The sequence below is a fragment of the Leuciscus leuciscus genome, assembly GCF_965113295.1.
Source record: "Leuciscus leuciscus genome assembly, chromosome: 20".
NCBI classification, from domain to species: domain Eukaryota; kingdom Metazoa; phylum Chordata; class Actinopteri; order Cypriniformes; family Leuciscidae; genus Leuciscus; species Leuciscus leuciscus.
This window is the reverse complement of record NC_138744.1, coordinates 12,557,096-12,573,496: the sequence shown is the minus strand read 5'-3', so window position 1 is coordinate 12,573,496 and position 16,401 is coordinate 12,557,096. Positions and strand designations below refer to the sequence as shown.

Below are 16,401 nucleotides of genomic sequence, written 5' to 3'. Positions count from 1 at the left end.
TGGTCACACTGTATGTTTCGTGCTGTAGATTGAGTAACACAGTGTAGTTTTAACTGAGGTCTACTGTATGGCTATAAAATAAGATTACACAATATAAGAAACTCTGAACTATACACAGACATTAAAAGTGATAAAGTGAAAGGAGAGTAAGTAAAGGAGGAAACGCTCACTGTATGGCAACACATGCAGACACTGGCCTGTGTAAAGAAACTAGATACAACAGCATGAATTCAGAAAACATGCCTGTCAGCACAGTTTCAGGACGGATGTTGTTTTGACAGTCTATCATTTTCTATACTGCAGTACCTGCATTCATCTTTCTTCTGACAGTCTTTTTTACTCTAATGTCATCACTATATGTTTTTGGGTCTTGTTTGCCCTTATCAGTAACTTGAGTGACAGCCTAATCCAACCTCTTATATATTGTGGCCCACCTCTCTTTAACAGTTTATTCAGCTTAACAATCCTGCATTGCCAACAAGACAAAATGTGGGATGTATTAAAGTCTGTTTTATGCAATATGCTAGAGATTTTGGTTGCCTTAGCAACAGCGAATGAGATGACTTCCTTTCTGCACCCAAAAAGAAAAGTGATTACCCTTTAATGTAATACACTAAAGTGATCTGAAAACTAATTAATGGCTTTATTGATCAGGTCAGACTTTACATTGACAACTGCATAATATGTTATTTAAAGCACGGAGGTGAGGCGCTACATGAAGATAAGGCGAATAAAATCAATTACATTTGGAGCCATGTGGGAGGAAAAGACTAAATCAATCTGTCCTCCTGTATTGTTCAGAAAGGAACAGGAACACACACACACACAAAACTGAAACGCAGACCACAAACAAACACGAGGCTTTGAAGCGAACGTCTAATCAGTTTCAGGATCTCTCCTCTCGGCCAATCAATCGACAGCCCTCTGCGACTCCGCCCACAGTGTCTAGACAGCCAGACCTTTGCTGCTCGACTGCATTCTGCAGCGGTGCACACCGCAGAGGTCAGGGAGGTCAAGTCTAGCATGAGCTCAAACCACACACTTGTTCTCCAGGGGTTCTTCGTACCATCCATTCTAACATTGAGTAAATCTGCTGATATGTTTCTTAAAAGTAGTGATGTTACAAAAATTAGGGCACTACATACTTGTGTTTTGATGCCATGTATTTTTATGTACATTTAAGACAAAACAAAACCATGCTAGATTTTAGATTTATTTATTTATTAAATGTGAGGGGTTGCAAAGGCATTGTTATATAGTTATGGATGGTTGCTAGGTGGCTTCTAGGGTATTCTGGGTGCTTGCTAGTACTTGCTAGAAATATGGGTTATGTGCTTCAAACGTAAAACAGGTTGCGTCTGGGTTCAGGGTTTTCTTTTTAATGTGATTTGTTAAGTATAGAGCTGTTTTACTCAAGTAGATGCTTTTAAAGAGCTACACTTTTTTATTTTTTATTAATACTTGTATTCAGCAAGGTTGCATTAAACTGCGACAGTAAAAACCTTTACAAAATATTTATTTGTCAATTAAATGCTGTTCTTTTGAGCTTTCTATTAAAGGAATACTAGTTCACTCAAAAATGAACATTTTCTGTTAAACACAAAAGAAGATATTTTAACGAATGTTGGTAACTAGACAGTTGAGAGTAGCCATTGATTTTCTAGCATTTTATTTTTCCTACTATGGAAGTCAATGGCTACCGTCAACTGTTTGATTACCAACATTCTTTAAAATATCTTCTTTTGTGCTCAGCAGAAGAAAGAAACTCATACAGGTTTGGAACAACGATGACAAAAGTTCATTGTTGGGTGAATATCCCTTTAATCAAAGAATCCTGAAATAATATGCATAATGGTTTCCACTAAAAATATTAAGCATCACAACTGTTTTTAAAGGGGTCATATAATGGTACATGCTAGGGATGGGCATGATTAATCGATGATCGATAATTGATCGTTAAGAATTTCGTCGATCACGTTTATTTGTTATCGATTAAACTAATGCAGGTTGCGTTGCGTAGTGTGAGTCTTGAAGCAATGGAATTAATTTTAGCGCGGAGGTACCTGCGCATCCCGGCAACGTCAGTCCCCTCAGAGCGGGTGTTTTCGGCGGCTGGACTGGCTGTCACCAGGTTGCGGTCGCGTCTGATCCCAGATCATGTCAACATGCTTATCTTTCTCAACAGAAATCAGTAGACTGGTGCAGAAGTTCTATGGGAACTTCATGCGTTTTCTCAGATCGGATAGCTATCTGATTTATCAAAACGATTCCATTTACTCCTGGTCACATAAATGTGTTTTTGCAAAACGGATATAAATCCGATCTTGAATTCCCGCGCTATATGCATATTTAAATTGTTGCACGTCATCGAAAGCAACTGATATGAGCTGCATTTTATTGATCATCAGCGAAAATTTCTAAATCAAAGACCGCAACAAGATATTGCGGCAACAGCCCTGGTAAGATCATTTCGGTTCTTTACTTTTAATGAAGATGATTGTGTGTTGATGAATGACTTTAACTTTGATTTGCGATAGTTTGCACGTTGGCTTGATGAATAGATGCTCATCTGTGGTGATGCGTGTTGAAGTAGCGTCGTCATATCTGGATATAACATGACATATAGCCTATAACACGCTCTCACACGTTTATTTCTTATCATTTTTGGGATAAGTCAAATGTACATATGTGGTTTCAACAACCAGATGCATTTACTCTTGTCCAGTTTCGTCTGGAATGCGTCTCAGATCTCCTCCTGAAGTGGTTTGAGCGATCGGATTTAAATCCGTCTCGAATGCGTTTCGGAGGGCATTTAGATTTGGTCTTTTCACGACCGGATAGCTATCCGATCACAGAAAACGGATGAAGTGGCCATGGGTGCTCGCAGCTGCAGGTTCCGCTGGTTTAGAGCACCGCAGGAATCTTCAAGTCTACCGAACGTCCAGTTTCACTGCCACAAGTTGATCTTCTTGTAATAAAGATCTCATCGAGGACAAACAAACTGTATTTTTGTATTTTCATTGCATTTTTAAATTTATAAAAATGTAAAGAAATAATGAATTTCAATATAAAAATATTAATGATTAATCGATAGTCGATCGTTAATTCTCCCGACGATCGACTAAGAAAATTTAATCGAATGCCCATCCCTAGTACATGCACTTTTACAAGTTGATTGTACTGAAATGTGTGTTGGCAGTGCCTGTACACAACCATCATAAAATGATAAAAATCCATCCAGTGTTTTTTTTTTTAATCTTCTTATACGTTTCCTTCCATCTCAAATCAAGCTGTTCGATATTGTGACGTCACAAAATCGACGCCCCTCCCACGATGGTTGATTGACAGCAGCGTTTCAACACAGACCCGCCCTTGCGCCCTCGTGACCGAGCTGTCAATCATAGCACGACCGGCGCGTTCATTGTTGATAGCTGGAACACTGAGTAGAATGGTGTCTAAGCGATTGTGGAGTTCTGTTCTTGGGTGTAATAAAGAACACAGCAGTCATATTGAGTTATATTATATATCATACTGTATATATCATACAGTTTGTTTCCGAAGGGAATATTCCCCACGATCAACGTCAATGCTTTCATGTTTGCGCGAATCATTTCACCAGACTGCTTTACAAACGAGGATCAGTAAAAAGCTGGTTATTTGCCAAGAAGCTGCTCCTGAAAAAAAGGATCAGTACCAACTATTCGTGTTCCTACTGCACCTCCAGAAGAACTGAAGTGAGTGTAACATTTTATTGACCTTTATATTAATCTTTATATTAATCTTTGCAAATCGCTTGCACGCTTCACGATGAATGCGGCTATTTTTACACTCAGGGTACATTAGGGCATGTTTTCTTTGTACGACGTTATCAATATAATTCATAATCCCACGTTTATAATGAACGACGCGTGATGGTTATTGTGTTATTGTGTTACAAACAGTGTGCGCAAAGAACAGAGTGAGCAAAGCTCATTATCATTTAAAGACACACGCACTTAAACGGCGTGCTGAAAACAGAGAGTTTTTGACCAGGTAAAATTAGTGTTTTCTTACAATACTAATGAGAATTTTTAATTAAAGTATATTACAAACTTTTAATTTAGACCCTAAAGAATCATATTAGCTTGTACAAAAATGACATTATGTGACCCCTTTAACATCGATAATAACAATAAATGCTTCTTGATGTTTCAAATCAACATATTAGAATGATTTCTAAAGGATCATGTGACACTGAAGACTGGAATAATGATGCAAAATATTCAGCTTGGGATAAATTACATATTAAAATACATTAAAATAGAAAACATGTATCTTAAATTGTAATAATATTTCACAATATTACTGTCTTTGTTTTTTTTTTAAATATAAACTTTTGAATGGTAGTGTATTATAGTTCAATTGTTTGATTGACACTGAGGTTGATCTTAACAATTTCCTCAAAATGATGTTTCCTCTGTCTGACTTGTTTGGTTAATATGACGGGTCACCTTCTTCCAGACCTGTGAAGGGTGATTTGGACAACTAAACATGCAGTAAATAATTAGAGGCCTAAAAGTTTGTGTTTGCAATGTCCTCTAGAAGAGCTGATGTCAAAGTCAAGCTGCAGCGCGAGAGAGAAAGAGAGAATGAAAGAGAGAGAGAGAGAGAGAGAGAGAGAGAGAGAGAGAGAGAGAGAGAGAGAGAGCTTGGTGCAGAGTGCTGCAGTGTCCTGTATCAGAACAGAGATCAGCTTTGAAGCATTAGAGATAGACAGAGACAGAGACAGGACTCGAACCCCCACAGCATCAGTGGGTTTCTATTCTCACTCAAATCTCAGTCTCCATTAAAAGGTTAAAAATAGGCGCATACAAGACAAAGTACTAAATAATAACAGCGATGCCAATGATTGATCATAAATCACAATAGCATGACAAATGTTTTTCTGACTTCAAACATTACCAACTGATCAAACTACAGTTATTAAACATGTCAAAAGGAGCCTAATTTTCCGGAGAGCAGTTATGTTGTTATTTTTGATGGAAAATAGAGCTCTGACAGATGGCGATTTGTAACACTACAGACCAGAAATAAGTTCTGACGGGAGTTTTTTGGATCAGACTTCGGAGGCATTAAAAAAAAAAGGATGATTATGTGAGAATTACCAATTACTTTGTGTAGATAAATGGGACGAAGGAGGTTGTCAGGACATTAAACTTCATCACACCGAACAGGAAAACTCACCTATAGTCCGCTTTTACAGCCTCATTGGGTTTATATTAACGCACCACTCTTGCAAAATATTCTAACTCAAACTTCCAGGGAAATGTTTTTTAAATAAAGAAAGCGCTGTCACAAGCATAGTGATAGTGATGTCATGCACCTGTGGTGTAGTTTGCTTATAGTCTACGTTTACATCTACGTTAAATCCTACTTTTGTCAAAGAAACCAGGGTGATGCTAACTTCCGGGCTGGCATGCAAAAATAAGTCATCACTGCATCAAGCATACCATGGTCAATAAGTTCATTGCGACTGCCACTAGGGGGCAAACTGCAGATATAGTCTGCTGCTATAAAAAAAAAGGTCCAAAAATAAAGTAAAAAAAGACCAATTAAGCTCTTGCAATGACACAAGCTGAGCGGTAGTTAGTGTCTTTATCTCTGCTCCGCCAGGACTGCAGTTCCCCTCATGCCCCAGCATGCCTCCATCTGTCCCACACCACAGGTGGCCAACCAGGGACCCCAGCCCTATTGGAACATCTCTGCCATATGCCTCTGTTCTGGGATCATCCATAAGGATTGGTCTCAGGCCTGCGAGAGGCCGTCTTGTCTGAATCCCAAAAAGTCAGCACTGGCACAGGATTTGCTACTAAAACATAGACATACTGCACCTAATTTATGCAAAATAACAATGGTTTATTTTATTACAATGGAGACTAAGTAGACGACACATAGGTGGCGTGACCTTTTCCACGGATGGATCCATAAGTGTCCGACTGTGACCGCTGCCCGAGGGCCGCTCTTTTTGGCTGCGTGGTCTCCTCTCCAGTCGAAGTATGTTCTGAGGGGGTGCAAGTAATTTTAAGATCCTCCTGGGTGTTCCTTCTTGCACTGATCCGAGTCCAGTTCTGCAGCGTGTCAGATAATGACAGACAGCAGGGTTTGCAGAACAACAGCTGATCCCGGTTCAGCGTGTGCGGCCCCTACCCTAAGCCCTTATGCCACCTGACGTTTCAGTGCCAGAGGCCAGATGATGTGGTTCGCAGCAAGACAGGAAGCTTGGCGTACGATGACTCCGCGTCAGACAGACGGCTCTCAGCGAGACAGGAAGCTTTCTTCCCACAAGCAGTGAGTGTTCCGGTCTGGAGTGGGCTGCTGTCCCAGCTCTCAGCCTCAAATCACTCACACATCAACAGGATAATGCTCCATTTACTGCGCTTTACCACTAAAATATACTCAAACCTCTATGCATGCAACAAAATAAATATGAACGTTTCTGGCTGATACCGAAAAGCAGATAATTATTGAAATTTGCTATGGCTGATTTTAAGATTTTATAATATTTATGTCTAAATAAATAAATAATAAATAAAACACAAATAAAATCTAGTAATATACATGAATTTGAGTATCACAACATTCTGTATTGTAAAGTATGAAAAATGGATATTTATTTTTGAATTATTTTGTTAATAATTATATTTAAGTTTTATTAAAACTTTTTTTTTTATTAAAACACTCTTTACAATAATATATAATAAAATATAATATGTAATTAAATTAATAAATCATTTTAATATTAAATAATTTAGTAGATATTTTAATTATAAAATAATACATTCTAAAATTATTTCAGATGTAAAACATTATTAAATTAAGAATAAAAAGATACAGTTACAGTAGATTACAGTACAGTATGTCAATTTAAATTTAATGTAAATTAAATGTATGTCAATTTAAAAATTGTGAAAATGAGCATGTACATTTAAATATCCAACACCAATACAAATAAACTGAAACAATTTACTGGTATATTGTGCGTCCATCCCTAATAAAAATCCTTGTCAATGAATAATAAATTGTAATTTTGTTTATATTGATCAACTATTTAAAAGTGCAATTTTTTTTAAAGGAACAAAACTTTTTTGGGGGGGGTTTTGTTGCCCTGTTATGGTCACTCAGCAAGCTTGCTGGGTAACTTGTTATCCGTGGCCAACAGAGTGTTTTGTGCAGGCAGACAGGTGCTGATGCACCGCAAGTCCTGCTAAGCTTCTCTCACGCTTTGGACCGATTTATCATTCTTCAGTCCCTGAGCTCCACGCGCCTCCACGACTCACTGTTACACTTGGCCCGATGCCACGGCAGATCCATCAGCCGACACTCTGACACACCTCGCTGTCTGCCTGGAGCGGATGACATCACAGCTGGGACACAAGCTCATTTTTCAGGAGTGGAAAGTGTCCTTCTGTGTCGATAAACGTCATTCAGGGGGAACGGCTCACATTCATAAATGAACATGAGGCAACGACCCTTAGAGACAAGCAGGACATGGAGTCAATGACTGAATGCCACAGACAAGAAGTTAGAAGAGAAATAAGCGTCAGATGCCTTCAAGCAACAATAAACGCTCTGTTGGACTCTGGCAGCGTATGACACAATCATGTCTGTGTCTCTCAACTGGGCCAGAACCTGCAGCGCACAGGAAAGGACACAGAGAGTGGAGTCTAAAACTGGGCCGAACACTAGTCACGACAGCCACTGGCAGCACACTCAGTCCAAGTCTGGACAGGGTCAGCTGACAGACACACACACACACACACACACACACACACACACACACACACACACACACACGCAGGCAGACAGACGAGAGGGCACAAACACACTCACAGTCCCCTTCTCGGTCTCACATGCAGAAAACATTAACAACCAATTAATAAAGCTTGGATAATGGGATGTTAACCGCTTTGGACATCGCTGACATTACTAAGAGGTCATTTTGACATTTCACAATCTTCTTGATACACACATTAAGAACATTTTCAATCTTTCTGGAGCTCAAAAGTGACATGATCAGTAAAATATCAAAGCCTCAAGTGAGCAAATGTGATATAAAATGAGTGTCTGACAAAAAATGACTATCCATCAAGTCCAAGACAAGCAGCCCATAACTCCTGCACATTAAATTAATACATTATTATTACCTCTCAAAAAAAGCCAGGGTGAGCCAGAAATACATGAATATATTTTTCATTTTATTACTGGAAAAAAATTCTGATTGGATGATTCCATCACTGCTACTTCCATCTCATGACTCAAATATATATATATATATATATATATTCTAATAATGCTTATATTATAACTTGTAGTTTTATCCTTAAAAATGTAACTTGGATTGCAAATAATAAAATTTATAATATATAAATAAAAAGTACTATTATTGATCTTGTAATGCACATTTTTTCATAGCAGCCACTATAAGCCACTATTTTTTTTAACAAATATCTAAATTTCACATCCATGTAATATTAAAAATATATATATAAATAAACTGCAATAAAAAGTATACAAACCAATCAAAATGAATAAAGAAAAACTACTTGTAAACAGAAGTTTAATCATCTTTGGTATTAACAAAACATGTTGTTTTTAATGTAATGTATTTTTAATAATAAAAAAAAACTAAAAGTATCATATATTCATAGAATTTGATAATTAGCTCATTATGGCAGAATAAAGAAGATAGCTCACGCTGTCTGGGCCAAAATGAGCCCTATTATGTCTGGATGAAGAACTGGGTTACATGCAGGGTCCCGTTAAAGCAACCGGCTGTGTTCTCCGTTAACGCACGACCACTTCTCTCTAATATATCTCCGATAAATGATTTGATCTAGCCGAGTATAGAAATATGACAGTGTAGCGCAACCGCCCGATCATTGGCTTGTAGTTGTCTGGCTGCATATGAAGTCAGAGGGTCCCAGCAACTTTTTGTGCCCCGGTCTAAACCCGCTGCGCTCCTCTCTATATCCGCGGGGCCACTGGCACAGCTGGCACCATTACGCACCCATCTGATGCCATCTGCACAAAACCAGACATATACGAGGAGAATATCAGCTCCTTACCTCTGCAAAGAGGAATCAGGAAATGGCACCATGAGTCCGCGGAGAGCAGAAGCCTGAGCCGTGCTGGCTGCTGATCCGGCGGAGATGACCTGGATTTCACCGCCAGACTCGACGGCATAAAAATAATCAGGCGCACAGTGGAGAGTGAAGCTGGCGGCAGGAACACACGATCACTGATGGAGTTTCAAAATAAGAGACTCAACTCAAGCTCGCAATACCGGTCTTCAAAATAAGAGTTTCAGTAAAAAATCAAATCAAATAAAAACTTACTTCATTGATTGTATCGTGAGCATTTGAACCACTTTCTAGATTTGAATGTGAGTTTTGGGAAATTAGCTTAATATTAGATTGGGGCGTGATTTTAGTTTGAATTTAAACAATACACTTTCTACCATACTGTAAAATGAAACCGCTTTATGTTTAGTTTTAATGTCAGTTTTAATTCATTTTCCTATGATGTTTTTTGCACGCCCGACTTACATTTAGACATTCATATTCAAGCCTGAAGGGCAGCAGTGATATTAAATGTATTCATATACCGCCCCCTACTGGAATTAACGTAATATGTTTTGGGGTTAAAGCCACTATATCTACTCGTTGAATAAATGAAAATCCAAGAGAATTTCCATTTTCTTAAAAGATTCAAAATAAAAAACTGCACAAATAAGGATTTTTATTATTAAGATGGTTGTTATATGCTTGGTGACATGATTTTGTTCTTACCGATTTAACCAGATATTCGGTCTCCATTTTGAGTGTAGTTTTAGTATTATTTATATAGAGATATAATATATTAATATTTTGTATTAGCTTTTTTTTTTCTATTTTCAGTTTCATTTTAACTTTAGTTTTAGTAATTGCATGTGTTTTTATCATTTTTATTAGATTAATTTACATTCATTTGTCATTATTTTATATTGCAGAAAAATTTCTTTAAAAAAAAATCTTACTGACCTCAAACTTTTTATTAAATGTATATTATTCAAATATATTAATATATAATTAAAGAAATTATATAAATTAAATATAATAAAAAAATATTACGTAAATAAAAAAAACTGTATTTTGTATTTGTTTCAGTTTAATTTTCAAATTAACTTTATTTCAAAGCTACATCACTAATTTCAAGACTAGTTTTTCATTAAATATTTATATTTATTTCAACTTTATTTCAATTACCCAAAACTATTTTGAACAGTTTTAGTTAACTATAACAACACTGGCTTCCATAGCCATTGAGATAAGTGTATTTCGATTTAAGGCTTTATTGCATGTTGGAAATTATGGTTTTACTGTTCAGTTCTCATCTGTACTTGGTCAGCATAACACTGAGTTTTCATAAATACTTAGCAGCGCATGGGACAGTCATCCAGAAAATATGTATGGAAAATAAAAATTTTTTTTACTACTGCATCACTTCATAATTAAAATAATAATAAAATCTCTTTTTGGCTTTAATAAGGCATAACCAACACCCAGAAGACCAGAAACTGTTTTTTAGCTTGTCAAGAATAAGAACTGGTGTTAAAACTAAATGTGGTAGCTAGAATAAATATTTTCCTGTGGGGCACATTTATGCAAATGTATTTGGCAAGATCAGCAGACTGATTGGTCTCTCAAACTCCAGGCAGAAATGTCCTGCAGATGATCTGCATTATACATAAAGTCCATGGTCTCGATTTATTATTGATTAAACCATAACCATGAACTCATATATATATATACATACATTACATATATAAATACACACAGGAGGGGGGTGGTGGAAGGGAGATTAGGACGATTCTAAGGGCCTTGATCAGGCAAGGGGCCCTTTCGGCAGCATCAGGGGGCCAACTATATACGGGAAAAAACTCATCAAGTGATTTCACAGGGTCAAACAAGGAAACATGACTCCAACATTCATTTTTTAATTCAGTCATAGCTTTATTTTACCTCTAGGTGGCACAAGGCCCAAATATACAACACTCTCCCTCTCAGTCCTAGGGAGAAGCGTGCGAGTCTGCAATGCAAAACCAGACTCATCAAACCCAGATTTTGCGAATGCAGTTCCAACTCAAGTTCTACTGTGCAAAACAGAGTCTCAGAAACAGCTCAACTTCTATGATTCTACAACCAGAACTAGAGCAGAATCTAGATTTGTTTGGTCTGGCTGTGGAGCTCGGGCTTGTCAATGAAACACAGATATACTAGATACAGTGTAAGGGTGTCTCTTTTCCTCCAGAGACGTTTAAAGCTCAAAGCGGCCCCCAGATTCAGAATCACCCTCTCAGCATCCAGTCACCGGCCCACTATGATCTCGAAGAGATTCACTCGTGACGACTCCAATCCGGTCCAGCTCATCCGTTAAATAAATCCGGAGCCCTCCTCACGGTACCCGTGATCTACCGTGCAGGCTTAACGTGAGGGTCAGTGAGTAGTGAAGGGGGGCCCATGAGACTCCATTAGTGTACAAGTCTGTGCTGGTGTGTTTCTCGGGGCGTCACATGCGTCGTCGTGTCCTTCTGCTAGGGCTAATGCGGCCGCGCCTGTCCCAACATCTTCAGCCTGGCCTGGTCAATCACATCCAGCAGGTTCTTGGCATCTACGGCGAGTGCATGCGCAGCTGTTAGCATCTGTTTCTTGTAGTCCTGCTGCAGGCTGGTCATAACGTACTGCTGGGCCAACTTCATCTTATTTATCAGCTCAGCCAGGTCTGAATTTAGAAGCTTCTGAGCCATTTCGATCTGAAGAGGAAGAATGGGAGTAACAGTTAGCTGAGCGGGAAGGAAGAACATTGAGAATAAGAGTATGTGTTTAGGGTTAGTTTGTGAATGAGTTTACCTCTCTGTGCGTGTGAGCTGGTAATAAGGGTATCGTCTCATCCACAGTGGCCAGCAGTGTTCTCAGTGCCAATCCTACTTCCTGAAACACACATTTTCATGGTGAGAATGTTTAAAGTACAAAAATGATATAATGGCTCATCTTAAAACAAGTTCTGCCATTAAATTCTACTACCATTTTGCCATTATTTACTCTTTATCTAAAGGTCATGTCGTTTGCTCAATGCAACGGCAGTTTATAGTGGCCACAGGCAGTCAAGATCCAAAAAGGACAAAAAAAACAACAACATAAAAGTGGTCCATACAAAGTCTTTTAAAGTCATATGACAGCATTGTAGTTTGAAATGTCTATTCACTGATAGTATTTCAGTTTGAACTCATTTCAGTTAGTTGCCAAGGCAACATTTCAAATTTTTGTTTAAATTTTATGCCATTTTAAAGATTCCTGATTTTGTTTTGGAGGTCTCTTACAACAGGTTTACATGCATCCAAGGTCAAAAAACAATGTTTCATACATTGCAGCATCTCTTTTCTCAGTGTCTGAAACGGCTGAATAAAGGAGTCAGTCTCTCTAAAGTTAAACCCCTCCTTTTTGAGACCCTCCTCTGGTCTGACTGGTAAGATGGCCCAGTTTGTTGTGATTGGTCGCTTACAGGGTATGTTGGAAACGAAATACCCATTGCCATATCTGAATTTCCAGATGCAATTAAATTACCGAAAACAACTAGTTCAAGTTTTAGTAAACAATAACAACACTGGTTGCGAGGAACTTGATTGCACCATAGATGCCTGTTTTTTTGTGTTCCAGTGAAATACGTGTTCAAAACGACATGAGGGCGAGTAAATGATGACAAATTTTTTAATTTTATAGGTGAAATATCCCTTTAGGATAATCTCTCTGGACAACAAATGACATATTCAGTGACCCTAAAGTATACATATCTAGTATATTTCTTAGGTTGTGTCATACCTTCACCATGGGCACGTATTCTTCAGGGGGAGCTGGCTGGATTTTACTGGACATCTCAATCACGGCCTTCACCAGCCCGGTCACATTTTCATAGACCTTATCGTTGGACCGATCTAAGTTTGCTGTTGGGGGTGGGTTGATCTCCTGAGGCTGAATCTAACGACAAATACAAAGTAACATGTTTTAAAATTATGCATTAATGAAGAATATTTCATTACCAGTATTAATGTACATAAAGGATTTTAGATGAAGGTTGTGTTATCTAATTCTTGTTACTAGACATAAGTGATAATGAAATGTGTTATGGTTGACACACTAGATGGCAATATATAAGCAACTACTGGAGACCAAACTCCACCTACAATATTGAGCTGATTGGATATCCACCGTTGCTTTTAATACAAAATATTATATGACAACAAAAATAATGAATACAAAAAGTTCCCCCATCTTAAATATAGAGAGATCAGGGACACATGTATTTTGGTTTAAAACAACCAAGTGGTCTAGTGATCAAAAACCTCCACTAGACTAGATTGCACTATAAGCACATTATTAAAATCACAGCTTATTTAAAAAAGCAAAGGACATGCATAGTGATCTATACAGCCAATATAATTCAGTTTAGTGGATAATTAAGTTATGATTCGAAATGATATGGTTGAGTAATGACATAGCAACTGGTTAAAGGGGGCATAAACACAGACAGAAACATAACACTGAGTTGTCTACAGGTGGTCTTACCCTCCAGGGCTACCAGTGCAAAAACAGTGCAACAGAGGAAGGGCAGAGGCACAGAGCAAGAGAATAGTGTGCAGAGAGAAAGAGAAAAAAGAAAGAGATTAATAAACATCACTTTACAAATACATGCTGCAACGAAAGAAAGAGAAAACAGCTTGGAGTTACGGAATAAATCTTTTTTTTTTTTTTCAACCTCATGAAAACGTTAAGAGTGTTTAGTGCTGTGAAGTTATATAACAAATTTACATTTAAAGACCCGATAAAATCAAATTTACAGTTATGTGTCTATTTTTAGCAAATTTAGAAATGTAGAAATTAACTGTCTTGTTAATATATTGACAAATCATCTTCTACTTAAAATTTTTTGTCCAATCAAATGCTTTCTATAATGAGAATGTTTGTCTCTGACTAGCAAGGCTACATCCCGATTGTGGAACAACTAAACCCTATTAGCTATTTTAAAAGAATACAGGATGAGCCTTTCAATATTCCCCACCCAAACGTGCTGTTTAAACTGAAAATACAACACAAAATCGACACTAGAAAGAAAACCGGGCTCGATGAGTGTTATTGCGGGACCGTAATACATTTTTTTTTTTTTGACCAAACACACCCATAGGTAAAACTCCTAAAAACTATAAAATGAAGAAACAGATTGCAATTATACGTGCATTGTTTCTAATTATATTTTCCATGCCGCACTGCATTTCTGCTGTTGCTTGCGAGACCCCCTGCACGCTGACCCACTGCATCAGGAAAACGCGCTGGAATGGAAACTGTGCAGGGATCTTTTTATGAGAGACCCCGCAGAGCAATTGTGTGCGCGTGTATGTGAAAGGGGTTTTCAGGAATGAGGATGATTTTAATGAGGCTTGGCAAACGGCATCTGTTGGCATGCTAGCTGCTCCTGAAGGCGTCCCGCAAGTACAGATGCTAATCTTACCAGCCTCCCAGTGTGTGTTTGGTGGAATTTCAAACTTTGTGGTTTAAAAACAGCAAGCAGTGATTACTGTAAAGTTCCACAAGCACAATGCTCGTGAGTTTCTCACTGGTAGTTCTGGTACCTTCACGCCTTCATTGTAGCTCTCTGTAGGGTTGAGTCCGGAGACTCCTGCTGGGTGGCTGGGAGCTCCGGGCCGAGGAGGCTTTTTAGGAGGAGCTGCGTGCTCTGAGGACGACAACAAACAGTTAGTCTGGAACTCAATCTGCTCTTTTATAGAAGTGCAGCATTGAAAAGCAACAACATCAGATGGAAGTCATTTTCAAGTGGACCAGATTGACATTTTCATACAAATCCATTGCCATTTATAAACAATCTGCACTCAAAAACACTTGGCAAAATATGTACATTACAGTGCAAGAGATTTTTTGTCTTTTTGAAATAAATGAACTTTTATTTCATTATTATTTTGATTAAAAGTGACTGTAAAGACATTTATAATGTTACAGATTTCTATTTCAAATAAATGCTGTTCTTCTGAACATTCCATTCATAAAACAGTCCTGAAAAAATGAATCAGCTATTTTCAGCATTGATAATAAAAAAAGTTTCTTGAGCACCATATCAGCATATTATAATGATTTCTGAAGGAGCATGTGACCATGAAGACTGCTGAAAATTCAGCTTTGCAATCACAGGAATACATTATAATATGTTGAAATAGAAATCAAGCAAGTAACTTAAGTCGTAAAATCGTAATAATATTTCACAATATCACTATTTACTGTATTATGATCATGCGGCCTTGGTGAGCATAAGAGACTTTTCAAAAAGATTCTTACAAAAAGAATCTTACTTCAATTTTTTAAACGAAAATGACGTATTACATGAAACAGAACTGGCATATACCTTACCTGCTTTTCCTATAGGTTGATAGATGTGCTGGTTTCCAGTCTGCAAAAAACACACACAAAAAAAAACTGTTAAAACAGTAAAAAATATGCAGGAGCCAAGACAGACTGTGCCATGTGTGTTGTTGTGGTCTGGGTGGGGAGTAGCCTGGATGCCTGGCATGCCAACACACACACACACACACACATCTGCCAAGACCACAGAGAATCAAAGAGGACAGCCCAATGGGACGGGATAGACATTCAAAACCACTGCAGAAGACAAGCAAACTCTAGAGCAGCTGTGGAGTTCTGCTCTTCTAGATCCACATCATGACACGCATGAAACACTTTCAAAAACTAGTAAACATCTGTGGCAGTTCTGTATTAACAGCAGAAGTGGGAGGGCAGAGCAGATTGGGTTTCTCGAGTGTCCACTGCTGCATGTTTCCTCACAAAAGGGCCCTTGTCCTTGGTCTCCCCATTTATCCCAATTCAATTTTTTTTTGATAGATATCCAGCTATGATAGACACTTCAGACCCTTAAAATGTATAAAAAAAAAAAACACACTATGGCGAAATAAATGCATATATCAGTGGAGACCAAAAATGAAGAATCATTACAAATTATTATATTATATCCATTTTAATAAATTAAAAAATAAACAGGAGTTTAAGAATGTCTCAGTTTTTAAGCTGCATGAACACCTCAAGTTTGTCTCAAACCTGAAGAACATCTGACTGTACAAAAAGCCACATAATTAAATGTCAAAAAATTTATCTGATCAGTGACATACAATAGAAAAATCATAACCTTAATTTACATCAGAATTATTCTTTGTCTCAAATCTTTAAAACTGGAAACAAATTTTAGAATTTCGAAATGAGATTTTATTTGTTACAATTGGTCAAACTAAAAGTAGCCTGATTATGT

General features: G+C 37.7%; 2 protein-coding genes across 12 annotated transcripts in view; both read right to left on the bottom strand.

Moving 5' to 3' along the window:
- ldlrad4b (low density lipoprotein receptor class A domain containing 4b) overlaps positions 1–9,272 on the bottom strand; it is a 51,245-nt gene extending 41,973 nt beyond the window's left edge. Inside the window, exon 1 of the mRNA XM_082149565.1 lies at positions 9,105–9,272. The gene's annotated coding sequence lies outside the window, so the exon portion shown is untranslated. The remainder of the gene's footprint in view (positions 1–9,104) is intronic.
- Positions 9,273–11,005: 1,733 nt separating this feature from the next.
- Positions 11,006–16,401, bottom strand: part of ptk2ab (protein tyrosine kinase 2ab) — a 65,365-nt gene continuing 59,969 nt past the window's right edge. For 6 of the 11 annotated variants that reach the window (XM_082149041.1, XM_082149039.1, XM_082149037.1 and 3 more), the window contains 5 exons: positions 15,492–15,531; positions 14,687–14,805; positions 12,897–13,052; positions 11,928–12,008; positions 11,006–11,830 (listed from right to left, as the gene is read on the bottom strand). In XM_082149041.1, the coding sequence (XP_082005167.1) occupies positions 11,618–11,830; positions 11,928–12,008; positions 12,897–13,052; positions 14,687–14,805; positions 15,492–15,531 (609 nt within the window). In that variant the 3' untranslated portion in view covers positions 11,006–11,617. The remainder of the gene's footprint in view (positions 11,831–11,927; positions 12,009–12,896; positions 13,053–14,686; positions 14,806–15,491; positions 15,532–16,401) is intronic. The other 5 variants (XM_082149033.1, XM_082149042.1, XM_082149040.1 and 2 more) reach the window with 1 other exon arrangement.